The following is a 16396-nucleotide window of genomic DNA, read 5'->3' as shown; positions in this document are numbered from 1 at the left end:
CTTTGATGTAACACTTTTAAATTTACAGAGTTCTTATTAGTAATATGAACATCTTCACTATTACCAACATCTTTATTAAGACTACTAACACTTTCAACATTATTAACATGATCATTGCTAAGTTCAACATTGTTTTCACTATTGGCTAAACATCTTTGATGATTAGAATCCAAAATTCCTGACAAAACACATAAAGTGTTAATATTCTTCTCCTTCAACTTGTCAAAGGATGACTGTTATGCATCTCTTTAGATTGTTGAATTGCTTTCAGCAACCACCTTGATGTATCTTGATATGAAGCTTGCAGCTTATACAATCCATCTTCAAGTAGTCTTTTGAGAACCACTATCCCCGACTGTTTGTCCTTAATCAAGCATTGAATATTATTAAACTTAGCCACAACATTATTATCCAGTGTCAATTTTAAAATACTGAGCAAATGTTTTACAATCTTAGGAACTACTAACACACCTTTTAACAACAAAGTGTATTGAGGAGAGATTAAAGAGGTAATTAATGTATTACCTATACTTGTGATTTTAAGCCCCTATCCATTTCCAACAAGTAGTTTGTTGCTGCCATTATAGTCAATCTGTTGAGACATATTATCACCATTGGAGACTACATGATTTGTTGCACTGCTGTCAATATACCAATCAGGGTCTCCAACTAGAACTGATGTTGTTGCGTAGTTGGCTGAAAATCTGACCATACCTAAGTAAGCTACTAATAACAGTATTACGGTGAGCAAATAAACTTCCTGAGTTATCATTTTTGCCATTATGAGAAAAACATGACGCATTAAGAATCATTGATAGGGCATAGGACATATTTTGTGTACCAAAACCATGTGGTCCAAATCTTCTAAAATTTTGTTGATTTACACAACCAATTCCTTTTTGTGTACCAGACATAAAACCACTATAACTTCCATGTGGTATATTGCCAAACAGATATTGACCATCAAGAGCTGGATCTTGAAACTGAGTAAATTGAGCATTCATTCCACCAGAACCAACACTATTTACTATTGCTCTGATTGAAAACATTCTGAGCCATATTGCCATTATATACATTCTGAAAACCAGTATTACTTGGAAAACCAGCATTATGAAAGATAGAAGTTCCAAAGATATAATACTAGATATTTGTTGTATGTCCAATTTGTTCACAAGTTTGACACTTTGTTTTGAAATTTTTTCAACCTCTGCTTCTACCACGATCTTGACCATAAAACCTTCCTCTATTATCATAATGAACATTTCTTTCATAACCACCATTATCAAACATGTTGTCATTTGAGATATGTTTTGAATTTTGAAAACCAATAGAAGTATTATGGTTTGTTGTAGAGGAAGGACTATGCATTTGAGGTGCAAATTGTATCAATTGCATTTGAGCATTGAAAGCATAGGCTAAGTTTGCAGAATTGAATATAGCTGCAGAATTATTTTGTTCAATTTTAGATTTATAATGCACTAGATAATTCTTTAACTTTTGAGGACTTGGCAGTAGTGGCCGACTAGTATAATTTGTATAAACTATTTCATATTCAGGACCAAGCCCTGTTAAAATGCACATTACCAATTCCTTCTTTGAAACAACAAAACCCCCTGCAATTAATTGATCGATAATCTTTTTCATCTTCTTGTAGAAATCAATGACCTTCATTGAGCCTTTCTTCATAATTTGTAATTGATTTCGAAGTTGAAGCATAGTAACCTAAGTCTCTGCTATTGTTGTCCAGATGCTTCGAGAAGTTCTCAATCCAATAAGATCCCCAAACTCACTCATATTAATTGCAAAGATTAGCCATCGTTGAATAACTTGGTCTTGGAAAATCCATAATTGCTGCCCAAGATTATAAGAAACTAGGTTTTTTTGGGTCACTTCTTTATTGTCAGCAACAAATTCACGCAAGAAATGTGGTTCCTCACACAGAACATATTTGTCAAGCTTATGTCCTCGAAGAATTGACAAAATTTGTGATTTCCATATCAAATAGTTTTCATCATCTAGTTTTATCATGTTGCTAGGAAAGGGCGAGATTGTAATAAAAGAATCATATAGTTTTTCTAAGAAAATTTTAACACCTTGATTGTCGTGGTTAGCACAACTTCATTATCCACAGGTGAGAAGGAGTAATCTGCCATTGTTGAACTTTTAGGATCTTTCTGTTTCAGCTCTGATACCATGCTAGAATCACAGATAACTTGTGTTTGGCTAGAAGGAAAAAGAAAAGGAAGAGAAGGAAAAGAAAGAAAGAGAAAGGAAAAGAAGTTTCGAGAAGTTTTTTTATTTTTCTGTATTTTCATCACTTTAACTGATACAAGCTTGACTGGTTTTATACTAACACAGACATATGAGTTTTCATACAATACAGTCACTCCTACATAAGCTTTAGTACACCAAAGTATCACATTTTACTTGCACTCCATGTGGTAAAGACAATACCAGACTCTATCAATAATGTCTTGGATTGAGTTGTTTGTTCCTTCTTTTTTTGCTTAATTTGGTAATAAATCTTCCTTAATTTTTTCCAATTTGGGAATATACCATGGGATATCCTCCTGCCTTCAAACATAACAATTCTTTTAATTGAAAACTTATGGTTCACTTTTATCCCAAAACCAATTTGCAGGGAGACACCGTTCTTTCCCACTGAAAAATGATTCTTCTCTATATTACCCATGAGGCAATAAACAGTAATAGTCTTTTGAGAGAGCAAAGCTAAGCTAACTTTAACAGTCCTTTGAGAGAGCAAAGCTAAGTTAATTTTTGTCCCCATTTTTAGACAATAAAGAGAGATCCCCTTGCTTATAATTTAGCTCAAAGGACTCACAAAAAGGAATGAAATGCTATTTCCATGTGACATAGCGGTTCTTAGGGTAAAGATAAAATAGGTTTTTAGTATTTGGCATGCTAAACTAGGTTTTTAGTCTTTGGCATGCAAGATGAGTACTTTTTTACTAGAGTTCCAAGAGGAAAACACGCATAAGAAATATTTGGAAGGCTTAAGAATTAATTTTGTTTTGTTTTGTTTTTGTTTTTGTTTTTTATGACAAAGCTGATGAGACTTAGATTTGGGCTTAAATTGAAGGAGACTTGGACATGGGCTAAATCCTAAACTTGGGCTTAAAGATAAATAGGTTCTGTAAGAATCACACAGATCAAACTAGGCCTTATTCTTTTAAAAATGTAATGATCAAATAAGATATTTTCCGAAGTTTGCTATTGTTTATTTATCACTATAAAAACTCCCAAATGAGTCTATTTAATGTAAATAAGTGAGATCCTCACACTGATTTTTGTCTTGACCATGCTAGTCCCACTTAAAAACCCCATTAAACATTTTGAATCTACCATCTGTTGTCAGTTGGATAAAAAAATTATAACAAATATTTGGCTTGCGGATCCATCATCACATAGTTGGGCACTAAGATCAACCCCCATTTATTTTTTTCATATGTTGTTATCACATTGCCCTGAGAAGGAACCAATGATCAACCAAGTGGTTAGTTTGCGCTGAAGAAATGATATTTGGGATAGGAGGAATTTTTTATTGTGAAATTGAAATTAGAATTCAAGGGGTAGGACTTGGAAGCACCCAATGGAAGGAGGTAAATTTACTAGGCAGTTTTCCATGTTAATTTAATTAATTAGGAATAGGAAAAAGTAATTAACTCAAATGACTATATTTATGTCCACATTTATTTATTGGGTTAATTTCGTCATATTTTTTTAAAATTTGATTTAAATATAATTTGATTTTTATGATTTTAAAAATGTCATTTACCTTCTTTCAGATTGCAAACAATCCTCATTTTCCTTTCTATTATTTCATTCATATTCAAAATAATTTCATCTACATCCTTTAAGTGTGCTAGTTATAATTTTTAATATTTGAAAAACCAAATTAAAATTAATACAAATCTTAAAAAATCTAGATGAAATATTTCCTTAATTTATTTATTTATTTTGATAAATCAAGAAAATAACCATATCAATAAATACATATACATGGAACTGGTAATGTGAATTTCTTCCCCCCCCCCCCCTTTTTTTTTTTTTTGATGATAATAATGTGAATAACTTGTTAGGTTAATTATTGATGAATTTATTATTATTGAGTACTATTATTAATAAGTTCTATAGATAAATTATAACTTTATAAACAGAAAAATGCAATTTTTTTTTATGGTAATAACATAATAATTCATAGTATTTTTATAATTACAACTTAATTGTTGTTATTTGTAGCCAAAAAAAATAATATATTATTCGAATGGTTAATGCAATTTTAAAAGTTAAATATCTTATTCACGATTTAGGGGTGTTTTTATCATTTCGTAAGATCGATGTGCCATCCTTTCTTAAGGGCTCAATTTGCCTTATGGAAAACATTGGGGGTCTAAATGTAATTTTGTCTTTATAAAACTCCACCATTCCCATTTCTTTTACGACTGCGACTCAACTCAGGATTTCATATCATTGTATCAGAACGGAAATCTGTAAGAATTCGATAAACTTTGTGGAATAGATATGGATCTCAACCAGGTAAGCTCAGTCTCTATGTTCGCATTTTTTGTAAATGTTTTTGATTTAATGAATCGATTTATACGATTTAGGCTCGAGGATGAGATATATAGGTAGGTGCGTTTATTTAATTTGATCGATAATTTCATAGCAGAAGAAAAATTTGAGTTATTTATTTATTTTTTTTTTTATGGTTCTGGAAAATTGATAGGCACTGAAAGAAAATTGTTGGGGTTTGAATGGAATTTGCATTTTCGTGACTATTATTGAATTCTGTGCTAATTATGGTTTTGGATGATTACTAGATCTGAAAATTTTGGATTTCGATCTGGGTTGTTCTTGTTGTTGGTTTCTCAGTTTATAAGGTGTTTGGTTGTTCAGAAAATTGTTTGAGAAATAAAATCAATTTTTCTACCGTTCTTTCCGTTTCTTTTTATTCACAGTGAAGGTTTATGTTGAGCTTAAATTTTTATCTTACTGCTGTACATATTCTTATTAATAATATTTGAAGTTAACAAATTCATGTTTAAGTAAATATTGATGTATGGGTCATGTTGAACGCGACCTCAAATAACGAAATGTGTTGGATCCTTGTTTGCTGAAAAAAATAAGTGAAATCTTATTATATTAAGATCCATGAAGAAACAATTCAACATTCATTTAAATATTTCATTTCCAGCAAACAATAAAAATCAACAACATAAAGAGTCTTGTAACTGTAATAAAAACTTCTAAAATATTGTTTTGAAAATGAGAAGGAAACGATAACGTGGAATTGCTATCTTTTTAAAGTATTGTTTTGAAAATGATAAGTAAACACATCTAGTTTTCTAACTTTTTGAAACAGTGGTAATTGGGTTTACTACAACAGGCTTCTTGTTATTGGTGATCAACAATCATGTGATATAGGCCAAGATTTTCATAAAGTCCAATTCAGATTATTTGGATCTTGATAATTATTATTGCTTGTCCTTCTTGCTTCTTTTTGTACCTAATATCGAATTTTTCATCTTATTTGCAGCCTGCAGGGGAAAATTACGCCAACCCCAAAACATGTTTGTTCCATGTTCTCTTCAAGGTCCCCTGTTTTTTTTATTTTGGCGTTTTTAATATGTCTTCAAGCTTTGTTCACTTCATAAGTTGTAACATTTTATAACTTCTTTTCTGCAGGCTGGAGCATTGGCTTTCTACATACTTTCTGCCATATTTTTTGATAACTTTGTTATCATTTTTGTCGTGACTGTTCTTCTTGCTGCTCTAGATTTTTGGGTTGTCAAGAATGTGAGTGGGCGTATTTTAGTTGGTTTGAGGTGGTGGAACGAAATAAATGATCTTGGTGAGAGTGTGTGGAAATTTGAATGCCTTGACCAAGAGGTTAGTGTAATCAAATCAGTATCAACTTGCTTTTGTTGTAGTACTACTTTGTTTTAGATTTTTTCACCATTGGCTCTTTATTTGCTTGATCTCATGCAAGCTGATTCTTGATTTGGCTTAGTCATTGGCACGGATGAACAAGAAAGATTCATGGCTATTTTGGTGGACACTTTACCTTGCGGTAAGCTCATATTGCTTCCTCGTAGAATGTGAAACCCACCAATTTCATTATTGTACTTCTTGTTTTGTAAGGACCTGGCACAGTACGTCCAGTATGAAGTATGCAATACATAATAAACAAATTAGATAAGTTGGAGCTAGATTGAAAGTATGTCATTAAAAGTTTCTAAAAGAAGCTGGATGAGGATGCATCTTTCTAAGCATAACTTCCAAATTTTAGCCAAATCTGCATATCTGGTTAAAAATTGATTATTGAATTGTGTTATCATTTATATAAACTTGCTGCTCCTTTTGTTTTGTAGGCTGTTGCATGGGTTGTGCTGGGGATATTCTCTCTCATAAGATTTCAAGCTGATTATCTCCTTGTCATAGGAGTTTGTTTGACTCTCAGCATAGCAAATATTGTTGGCTTTACCAAATGCCGCAAAGGTTTGTAAGCAGTTCACTTGATCAAATCAATATATAATATTAGCTTGTTATATGTGTGCATGTTGCAAATTATTCAAAAGGGTACCTACCTCAAGCGCAGTATCTAGTAATTCTGAAAATGATATGCAAAACTAAATTCTGTTTGGTATTTTGTTTCAGATGCTAAGAAGCAGTTCCAACAATTTGCCTCACAAACTATTGCATCGCGGTTCTCATCTACCATACAATCAGCATTTAGTGTTGTCTAAAACATACGAGATGGAAGAAGCGCAGTTATGGTCCCCTGTAAATGTTAAATGATCAGACTCTATATTGGCCAACTTTAACCTGAGTTGTTGTTGAGCTTCTGTAGGGATTGGGAATACAAGATGGCAGACTAGACAGTTTTTGTACCAAAGACATTTTTACAGTTCTATTTTTGTTTTGATAAGACACGGTGAAGTTCCAATTAACTACTTGTATACTTGCTCTTGGCAAATGCTTATTTTTTGTATGTTATATATTATATTTTGATCACAATGAGAAGGTTAATATGGTGAAGTAGATATTCCTCTGCTTAAAGAGAATATTAATTCCTCTAGGGTTCTGTTTCTGATCATATGCTTTGGAATTAATTGGGCTAATTAGAATAGTAATTATTTCTATTGGTTGACTTTATATGTAAGAGATTTCAAATATAATTTGAAGATTTTTTTTTTTTTTCCCGGGGGGGAGAAAAAGCGAATTAAATAATTCTTAAATTATAAATTTTTAGTAATTATAGTTTCTTTTAAGATTATTTGTGATGAGGGTATTATTATTTTATTATATGAAAAATTAATGTAACTTCAAATAAGCGAATCCTTGAAGGTTGAAACGATCAGTGCAACTTGCCAATTCATGGTGATTTCTCAAAGGTATACAGTATCCAATGCTTTTCTTTTTCCTCTTTTTGGTTCTCGGTGGGAGATAACGATTTCCCTTTATTTTCTCTATAATACTTTGTTATTTATTATTATTATTATTATTTTTAATCTAGAAAGTGTAATTCACTTCGCTGATAGATTTAACATCCTGAGTGTTTTATATTTGTAATTCACTTCACTTACAGGTTCAAGTTGAATTTGGTATATTCTGTTAGTTATCTCTTTGTTTGGTGTTTTTTTCAGTCTTTGCTTCGTTTTAAAATTGAATTTTGGACCTCTTACCTTCAGTTTGTTAATTCTGTAGAGTCAGCACTGGCATGTCAAATTCTTTCTACTGTTTCTGCTGGTTTTTGATAGAGTTACAACCTGTAATTGCTTCACCAACACATTTTATCTTTTTCCAAATTCTTCGACAGGGGATCGCATTTTTAGCATGTACCCAAGTTGAAATGACACCTGTGATGGCTATTGAGGTAATAGTTCCATTCGTATATGCTTTGCAGTTGAGATAAGATTGTGTTATATATATATATATATATATGCATTGAACATGATTGAACAGCTTGACAGTCTAACTATTTGATGTCTAGTTCCTTTCCAGGGTGGCTGATGTCCTGTCTGATTACCTTCGAAGACTAAACGAAGACTTGATAAAAGATACCTTTATGAGGTAATTGTGTCAATTTATATTTACTTTTGTAGATAATCTTTTTATTTATTTGTCTTTTTTTTTTTTAATTTTCTCACTTTTCGTCAATGCTAAGTTTGCATTCATTGAGAACAAAAACAAACTACAGATTATTCAAGTCTTGCTGCAAAATAGCTAGGAAATCGTACGACAAGTTGAGACAATATCTGTCGTGTATTTTTGTTGGGCTTTCGAAGCAGTGGATTGTTTATTGTAGGCCCATTTCAGTAACATAATGGCATAACAAGCCGTGTTCTCAACTCCATTCAGTTGTTACTAGATCTAACAATTTGTGTTCATGGATCATGTTTGTGTCAATCTGTTTAATAATCATGTCAAAAATATCTAATTCGAATACGATATATTTATTAATCGTGTCAAGTACCTAAAATAGTAACCCGATCCGTTTATAAATAGGTTAACACGACACAATCCGTTTCACACGATTACTTTAACGGGTCGTGTTGACCTATTAATCTGTTAATTTGAAATTGATCCGTTAATCCGAAAATTAATCTGTTTATTTTTATTTTATTAAAAATTTCTTTTTTATCTTTAAAAAATTAATAATAGAAAATTATTTTTATAAAATATTTAATTTATAATATTTTTTAGTTATTAAATATTATATTATGAGTAAAATTATAATTTAAATGGATTGTAATAGTTATATAATCGTGTCGGATTGAAATTGACACGTTTAATAAATAGATCATAACAGGTCAATTTCGAGTTAAATGGATCAATCCGAAAATGACACGATTAATAATCATGTTAAACGGGTTGATCCGATTATAATCCAAATTCATTTATGATAAACCCAAATCCATTTATTTCAAATCGTTTTCGAATCGTGTCGTCGTGTCATAACTTAAATTGTCATCTCTAGTTGTTACTCACCAAAAAAAAAAAAAAAAAAAAAAAAAAAAAAAAAAAAAGAAAAAGCCACTCCATTCAGCTGTTTGGACATGCTGCGTTCAGCCGCTGAGCAGAAAAATTAGAGCTTTTATTATTTTTTAGATTATAACTACCTTTTTTTTTTTTTGGGTAAATTATAGATTATAACTACGTTGTTATCATTATTATTTGTCATTAATATTTACCTTTAATATTAATTTTCCTTCAATTTATATATATAATATTCTGAGAACCAAATTGCTGCAGAAATTTTACCAGTGACTGCTGACACAAAATGTATATTTTTCTTTTTATATTATATATATATATATATTATATATATTTTTATATATATGGTATGCTTAATCCATCACCCTTGTTTATCAGATTTCTCCGAAATTAATATATATAATAGATTAGAGAGGAAAAAATTTTTTTTCCAAAAATAATAAGAATAATAATAATAACAAAAATAAATAATAAATAAATTATTTGACAAAATGCTCTGAAAATGGTTAGCAACAATGTAAGCAAGTCTAATTCTATTAATATTGTTGCCCTTATATAGTCTAGAAAGGTAGTAAACATAAATATAAATATACAATACAACTGACATGATTAGGATTTCTAGGTAACCTATATTTTACATACACATAATACTAGAGTCATTCAAAATTCATGTGAAAAAAGGAGATTAAGTAATCCCCATATATATATAGATATATATATATATATATAATATGGGTCCAATATTAAGGAATGTAGCTAGAGCAAATTAAAGGAGCTGAATCTGATGAACCGGCACTAGCTACTTGTGTCACTTTCATATATCAGTGGCTCCTCTTCACCAATTTCAGACGTTGCACCGACCTTGTAAATGTCCTACATAATCAAAATATTCAGTGGGTCCAATTAGTAAATTTTAAATTTATGCGTATATATATATGTATGTATATGTTCATATGATGTGGCTCATAGTTTTTGGATGGTTCATTCTGTTCAATTTTTTAGTCTTATAATAATAATGGCATATCTAATTAATAAACAATGAAGTTTCATTTTCATATGTTCTAAAAATACTGTTTTTTTGGCTTTTGAAAAAAACACTAAAAAGACTTTTAAGTAAAAGATAATTAATACTACAATTAAGTTTATTTACACCAATTTATTATATTATCTCTATCATGAGATGTAATCGTATATATAAAAGTATTGGTTGTATTATATTAAACGGGATACGGCTAGACTATTTAAATTCAAGTAATCTTATGTGACTTTATAATTTTGGATCTATGGATATAATATATATGAATAGAAAATTCATGCATTATTTCAATTTTTTTGGGGTTCATTTTTTGTTGTGAATTTTCTATATTAAAATACTATATCTTCTAGACCTCAAATACATAAGGGAAAATAATAAATAAAAACAAACTAAAATTTCAAGTGAGACATAGGTTGATTCTTTATTCTAGACTATGTTTTGAAAGTGAATCTAATTAATATTGTTAAAAAAGATACATATTTAAAGAGAATTAAAAATTACTCAAGTTAATTTCAAGCGGCATTGATGGATTCTTTGTTTGATGCTGTATGGATCCATCAATAATTTAAACATTTTTTTTTGGTATTTTTTTTATATAGTTAGAATATGCTTAATTGTTTATATAGAAATAGACTAATTATTAGGGAATTAAGTAATTTTTTTTAAAAGAGAAAACATAATGAAATAACATGATTAATTTTGTATATACATACATATATTATATATATATATATATACCTCCAAGGAACATCCTGATCAGCGAATAACCAGTCTCCTTCTCTGTCTTGATAAGTGAGTTTATAATTATCGGAGTCCTCTTGACCTGTTCCCAAACAAAACCCCAAAAAAAAAAAAAAAAAAACAAAGGAATCACAAAGTTTAGTTTCCACCTTGAAAAAAATTAACTCAGAAACTATATCAATAAATGTATATAATAATAATATAATATATTACTATATTATATTATAGAATTTGTGGAGAAAAAAAAAACCTTACATTTTGCAAACATGTTCATCAAGGTGTGTAAGAGTGTTTGAAAGGAATGGTGGAGGCTCAAATTAACCTTTCTTGCAATTGCTACTCCATCCATTTTGACCTTGACGTACATAGAGTTGGAAACTCTACCTCCACACCCACACCCATTCCCCACCGTCGTCCTTCCACTGCCATTGTTAAACCCATGCCACCAAACGCATTTCTTCCTCCACGGCTTAACCGGTGGCCAACCCACCACACCATCTCCATCTCCCTCCTCTCTGTTCAAACCACCCAATAATAAAATTCCAAAATCAATTTCTATATATATATTTTTTGGTAATAATTAAAATTCCAAAATCAAAATCCTAATTTAACATATATACATAATTAATTAATTATTTTATTCTACTGGGTGCTGTACGTCATCTAGATTATGCTAGGGTTCAGCATCTTATTATCGGCAATAGAATTAGAATACAGAAAGAAAATAATAATAATAATAAATGATGCCTAGTAGAAATTGAATTTTTGTATGTAAAAAATATTGTAATAAACGTACTTGATATTAATGGAAGATTGGGAGCTGAAGTTATGGAGGTGTTTGGGGAGGTCGTCTTCATCGTCGTTAGGATGGTTGTTCCAGGGAAGCAGAGGTAGTGTTGGAGGAGGCACGGTTTCGTTGTGGTCGAGAAAAGCTTGGCAAAAGCTGCGTTTTTTCTTGGTGTTAACGTCTTCAAAAGTAGCAGCAGTAGTAGTAGTAGCAGTAGTAGTAGTAGCAGTGTGTGTTGGTAGTAGAAAGCAATATGGGTTTGAGGAGGATTGGTTGGTGATGAGGTGGTGGTCTTGAGGATCGAAAACAAAGTTGTTGTTAAGGTCGAATTTCTTGACGGGATTAATGCCTGGAAGAGCGAGACACAGTTGAAGCTCCATGGTGTAAAAAACCAAGGCAAACAAACAGCAACAAAACAAACAAATATAAATAAAATAAAATAAAAGAAAGAGAGAGAGATTGAGCTTTGGGTTTGAAGGGATTTGGGTGTTTTTTTTTTTTTTAAATTATTTGTAAGCTAAACTCGGTGGTGAAAGTGGAAAGGGGTGTTTGGGTTTTAATAGAGAGAAAGGGTGAGTGGGGCCCAAAATCCAAAATAGGGGGAGGGACAAAGAGGGTGGTGAAAGATTGAAGAAGAGCCCCCGGGGTGGGCGGGAGTGGGACAGTGTGTTGGGGGGAACATTAGCTAATGTGTCCGTATCATTGCCACCCTTTTTGCCGACCCAATTTTGGCCTCCTGTTCCTTCTCTCTTTCATTGTTTTCTCATCGTCTCAACCTTCCTTCCAACGCTTCCTTTCTTTCTAACCCCCCTACTCACGCGCCTCTTCCTCTTACCTTCTTTTTCTTTTCTTTTTTCATATTTATTTTCTTAGTTTTTCTCTCCTTACTTTACGCCTTCTATTCTCCCTTCCCATTTTCTCATCCATATAATAAAAATAAATTATCCCACTCTCTTTCCTTCATATAGAAATTGGTTTAAATTCAAATCCACCATTTTAATTTCAAAAATATCATCATATATATATATATATATATAGTTAAAATTATATCAAATGGATGCATCAAAAGATCTAAAAAAAATCACCCTATAATATAATTTAAAATTAAAAATAGATAAATAAATTTTGAAAATATAAATATAATAATATCTGTATTTTTCATAGATATATTGAAAAATGCATGTAATATTATCTCAAGTCAATGTAAATAGTTAAAGATGTTGCATGGAATTTAAGAAGCAAAATTTAAACTTTTGAATGAGCTAGTAACTATAAAAAAAAAAAAAGAAGAAGATAGTAATTAGCACATAGAGCGTGGTTTATACGTGGCGTGAATGGTGGTGCGATACCAGTAGAGTTGTTTATTCTATGTTCGTATGGTGGGGTCTATGTGGGGTCCATTACAGAGAAAAGTAAATATAGGAGCTGAACTTCCCTAGTGGGGTACCAGACACATGATAGTCAAACCTAAAGGACAACTTACTTAACGTCTCTGTTTTCAAAATCTTCAGCATGATCTGCTTTGGAGTTTTTTGGGGGGTTTCCATTTATACGAATTTTCACTTTCTGTTTTTACTTTTTCTTTTTTTCTTCTTCGTTTTCTATTTGGGAGTAGGCACTGAATTAAAGATGGAAGGTATAAACTCAGCAGAAGATTTGTAAGGAATCTGATTTGACCATGAAACTTAAAAAATATTTATTAAGCTTTTTCATACCAAACATTTCTTTACTTTTTTCTGCTTTAATTCTGAACAGTATACCAAACGAAAAAAGCTGTGTTTAATTTCTTATAATACAACAACATATTCTATATGGATATGTCTTAAGGGGAACAACTCAAAGTGACAAAACTAGCTTTTTTATTTTATAAAGTATTGTTTGAAATTAGAATTAATGTATCTAGACATATTAGAACCATATCATATGTCTTTGATTTATAATCAACAATGAAATATTTTTATCATATGCATTTTGTTTGTGGGTTTGTGAAACTCATGAGACAAATAATAAAAATTAACCAAGGTAGGTAAAGATATTCTCTATGATGCAACCAAAAAAACAAATAATGTTGATATGGGTAATCCCAAAAAGATACGGATAAGCACAAAAAATAATACGAAATTAATTGGAAAAAAGAAAAACATATGTATGTTCCCTATGAGTTTTTGTTTTGGTCATGTTTGTGAAGCATTTCTATATTGAAAAATAAACTAAATATATATATTTTTTAAAATTTTTGCATGGTCTGTTATTCACCATTGAAATCTAAACTATAGTCCCAACAAATTCAAACCTTAAAAAAAAAACAAACAAACAAACACTGCCTTCCTTTGCAGGTTTCTGTACCCTGTCCTAAGTTTTTGTAAATTGATATAAAAAAATTGAAGAAAAAGCCACGGTGATTTCACGTGATAAGCCCGGCAAAGCCACTAGGAACTTTCTCCGGGCAACACGCACGAGAGGCATTGTTTTTTGTTGTGGTGCCAATCTCTCTGCAACTACTCACTCTTAACAACCATTTTGTTGTCTCTGTTCGAGCACGATGAGTCCCATCTCTCTCTGTCTTTATCTATTTCTCTTTCTCTCTGCAACGTTCGAGTCAGTGTGTGTGTGTGTGTGTGTTTCAGTGTTTCTGGTCCAAATACACTAGACAGGACCACACCCAACTCACCCAACAAAGAGTGAGTTTTCTAACCCACCACACGCTATGTTGAGCTAGCAATGTCAATGAACCGAGTCTAAATTAATAGTACCCAAATAGTATAATATTTTTCTTTCGAGAAATAAAAATTTGTATGGTGAAGAATGGAATGGAATTTTCTTCCATTCAAAATCTATAAGATTGCGTGGCTAATGGTGTTCAAGCTGTTAACGTTTTGGTTCAATGAGTCAATTTTGTAGCTAGGGAGGGGACAGTCTAGTGAAAATGAATGCTTAAGCCTAGTTTTTTTTTGTCCTTCTAATTGAGGTAGGGATTCATCGTATCTTTATCAACGAGAAAAAAATGTGATTCGGTTTTATATATATATATATATATATTATGAGACTCGTGTTAATGTGGTGGTCAACATCAGCCAGAAATTTATATATATATATACAGAAATTCTCTTAATTATGAATTTTTCATTCATGATCATCTAAAATAACATCACACTAAATATGATGTATAAATTTTGCTATAACACCATATTTTTATTTATTTTGTTTTGAATAATCTAATATAAAAATATGTTTGTAAGAGAATTACTATATGTATATATATATATATATATATATAAAAATGTGGAATAGAATTTTAATATATACTAAGCTTTTCTAAAAAAAGTTTTGTTTATATTGCTGGATTTAGAAGAAACATATTATTGCTTTGATTTTAATGTATATACACGTTAAACATTGTCAAAATGAAGTTGTCGGATTTGAGTTTCCCAACAATTTGAGATAAGAAATGGCATGTCTCTTAGGGAGAAAAGAAAGAGTGAGAGAGAGAGAAAGAGACTCATCCATGCAGTGTCTGATTCAAATAGTTTGTTTAACAGTACTTTCACTGAATCTCCCTCGTTATTAAATAGTTTGTTTAACAGTACTTTCACTGAATCTCACTCGTTCTGATTATTATATAGCACCAAAATATTATTCTCTATTATTTGGATTTTGATTGCAGTACGTACACGTGCAGACGTGGGATTTTTCAAATGGAGTGGGTATTGCTGTCATTTGGGTCGTCCGCTAAAAGGGCCACCATGATAATCCTGCTGGACATGGTTTTAAGTTTTTTGTTTTCTTTGATAATATTGCTGTTGGCCAAAGTTGTCTGATGAAGCAAAAACACCTTGGCCAAACACGTGGTTTTAGATTAGACTTTTGGAATAATTCATAATATCGCTAACAAAGGAATAATATTAATAACCTTTAATTATTATCAGCAACCTAATAGTCTCATGATTTTCCCATGCTTTTGAACATGCTCAAGAAATTCGACACCGATACAACTTAGACACGTACTAAATGCATTCATAACAAATGGGTCGGGGTTGAATTTTCCAAATCCTATTTATTAATGTTTTTTTGATCCCTTCCTGTTTAACAATGATAATTTTACATGATAAAAACTCACTAATTTGAATTTGGTTGCCAATCTAAAATTAATTTGTCTTCATTGAGAAGGGTGTAATTTTACATCACATGTCAGTAGTTTATTAGTTGAAGAGGCTTATTGGCTTATCAATTTGATTGCTAATTATAAAGGATATTCAACAGACAATAAAACCCAGATCACTTTAAGTAATAGCTGGTTTTTCAGTTGAGTTTTCATTACACTACTACTGGGTTGAATTATACATATCGGCCAGCCATCATGAATAGTTACTTTAATTTTTGATTCACAACTATTTTTTTTTTTTTCCCTCCCTTGGTATGTGTGTTTGTGGTGGATATGGCTAAAATCTCATTGTCGGTTGAGTTTCACAGCGCTTTTTATTTTCCTTCAAGATACGCAAGTCTCTCATCAGATGGGGACCTCCACCACACACACACACACACACACACACACACACACACACACATAACACTATATTCATCATTCATTTTCACTCATTCACTTTGAAATTAATCAAAAAAATTTGTACTGTTTCCATCTAGATTGCAATTTGCAACGCACGTGAGGAAAGTGGTCCAAGTAGGACTAAAAATAAAGCGGAATTGTTAGTCACTTCCATCATTTTAGATGGGAAGTTAATCTTTTTTTGTTTTTCTTTTTTCCTTCCTCGTGACAATGTGGTCCTCTCTGGTTTTACCAAATAAGTCCAATCTGA

At 31.2% G+C, this 16396-nt stretch overlaps 3 protein-coding genes across 3 annotated transcripts; 2 read left to right on the top strand and 1 right to left on the bottom strand.

Annotated features, from left to right (window-relative positions):
* Window positions 1-4402: 4402 nt before the first annotated feature.
* Window positions 4403-7038, top strand: LOC125423698 (Golgi apparatus membrane protein-like protein ECHIDNA). Its single transcript, XM_048478583.2, has 6 exons — window positions 4403-4557; window positions 5558-5614; window positions 5707-5910; window positions 6032-6091; window positions 6393-6519; window positions 6679-7038. Exons 1-6 carry the CDS (start codon window positions 4543-4545, stop codon window positions 6765-6767), a joined length of 552 nt encoding a protein of 183 aa, XP_048334540.1. The 5' UTR covers window positions 4403-4542; the 3' UTR covers window positions 6768-7038.
* Window positions 7039-7174: 136 nt separating this feature from the next.
* On the top strand, window positions 7175-8385 carry LOC125423699 (AP-3 complex subunit mu-like). The gene is made up of 3 exons (XM_048478588.2): window positions 7175-7897; window positions 8015-8094; window positions 8222-8385. Exons 1-3 carry the CDS (start codon window positions 7742-7744, stop codon window positions 8346-8348), a joined length of 363 nt encoding a protein of 120 aa, XP_048334545.1. The 5' UTR covers window positions 7175-7741; the 3' UTR covers window positions 8349-8385.
* A 1075-nt stretch (window positions 8386-9460) lies between these two features.
* LOC125423696 (auxin-responsive protein IAA29-like) lies at window positions 9461-12118 on the bottom strand. Its single transcript, XM_048478574.2, has 4 exons — window positions 11592-12118; window positions 11051-11310; window positions 10793-10877; window positions 9461-9891 (listed from the first exon to the last, which is right to left on the bottom strand). The coding sequence occupies exons 1-4, from the start codon at window positions 11960-11962 to the stop codon at window positions 9840-9842; spliced, it is 768 nt and encodes a 255-aa protein (XP_048334531.2). The 5' UTR covers window positions 11963-12118; the 3' UTR covers window positions 9461-9839.
* Window positions 12119-16396: the final 4278 nt, after the last annotated feature.

The sequence above is a fragment of the Ziziphus jujuba genome, chromosome 1 (genome assembly GCF_031755915.1).
Source record: "Ziziphus jujuba cultivar Dongzao chromosome 1, ASM3175591v1".
NCBI classification, from domain to species: domain Eukaryota; kingdom Viridiplantae; phylum Streptophyta; class Magnoliopsida; order Rosales; family Rhamnaceae; genus Ziziphus; species Ziziphus jujuba.
The sequence above is the reverse complement of the archived record's forward strand: the minus strand, read 5'-3'. Positions and strand labels throughout refer to the sequence as shown.

Bases quoted from the DNA above. Each gene is read 5' to 3' on its own strand.
- LOC125423698 (XM_048478583.2), top strand. The intron at 5,911-6,031 runs GTTAGTGTAATC...GATTTGGCTTAG, and splicing joins TTGAATGCCTTGACCAAGAG to TCATTGGCACGGATGAACAA. The intron at 6,520-6,678 runs GTTTGTAAGCAG...ATTTTGTTTCAG, and splicing joins CTTTACCAAATGCCGCAAAG to ATGCTAAGAAGCAGTTCCAA.
- LOC125423699 (XM_048478588.2), top strand. From the start codon at position 7,742: ATGTCAAATTCTTTCTACTGTTTCTGCTGGTTTTTGATAGAGTTACAA. The intron at 7,898-8,014 runs GTAATAGTTCCA...TTTGATGTCTAG, and splicing joins CACCTGTGATGGCTATTGAG to TTCCTTTCCAGGGTGGCTGA. The intron at 8,095-8,221 runs GTAATTGTGTCA...AACAAACTACAG, and splicing joins ATAAAAGATACCTTTATGAG to ATTATTCAAGTCTTGCTGCA.
- LOC125423696 (XM_048478574.2), bottom strand. From the start codon at position 11,962: ATGGAGCTTCAACTGTGTCTCGCTCTTCCAGGCATTAATCCCGTCAAG. The intron at 10,878-11,050 runs GTAAGGTTTTTT...GTTTGGGAACAG, and splicing joins GATGAACATGTTTGCAAAAT to GTCAAGAGGACTCCGATAAT. The intron at 9,892-10,792 runs GTATATATATAT...TTGATTATGTAG, and splicing joins GATCAGGATGTTCCTTGGAG to GACATTTACAAGGTCGGTGC.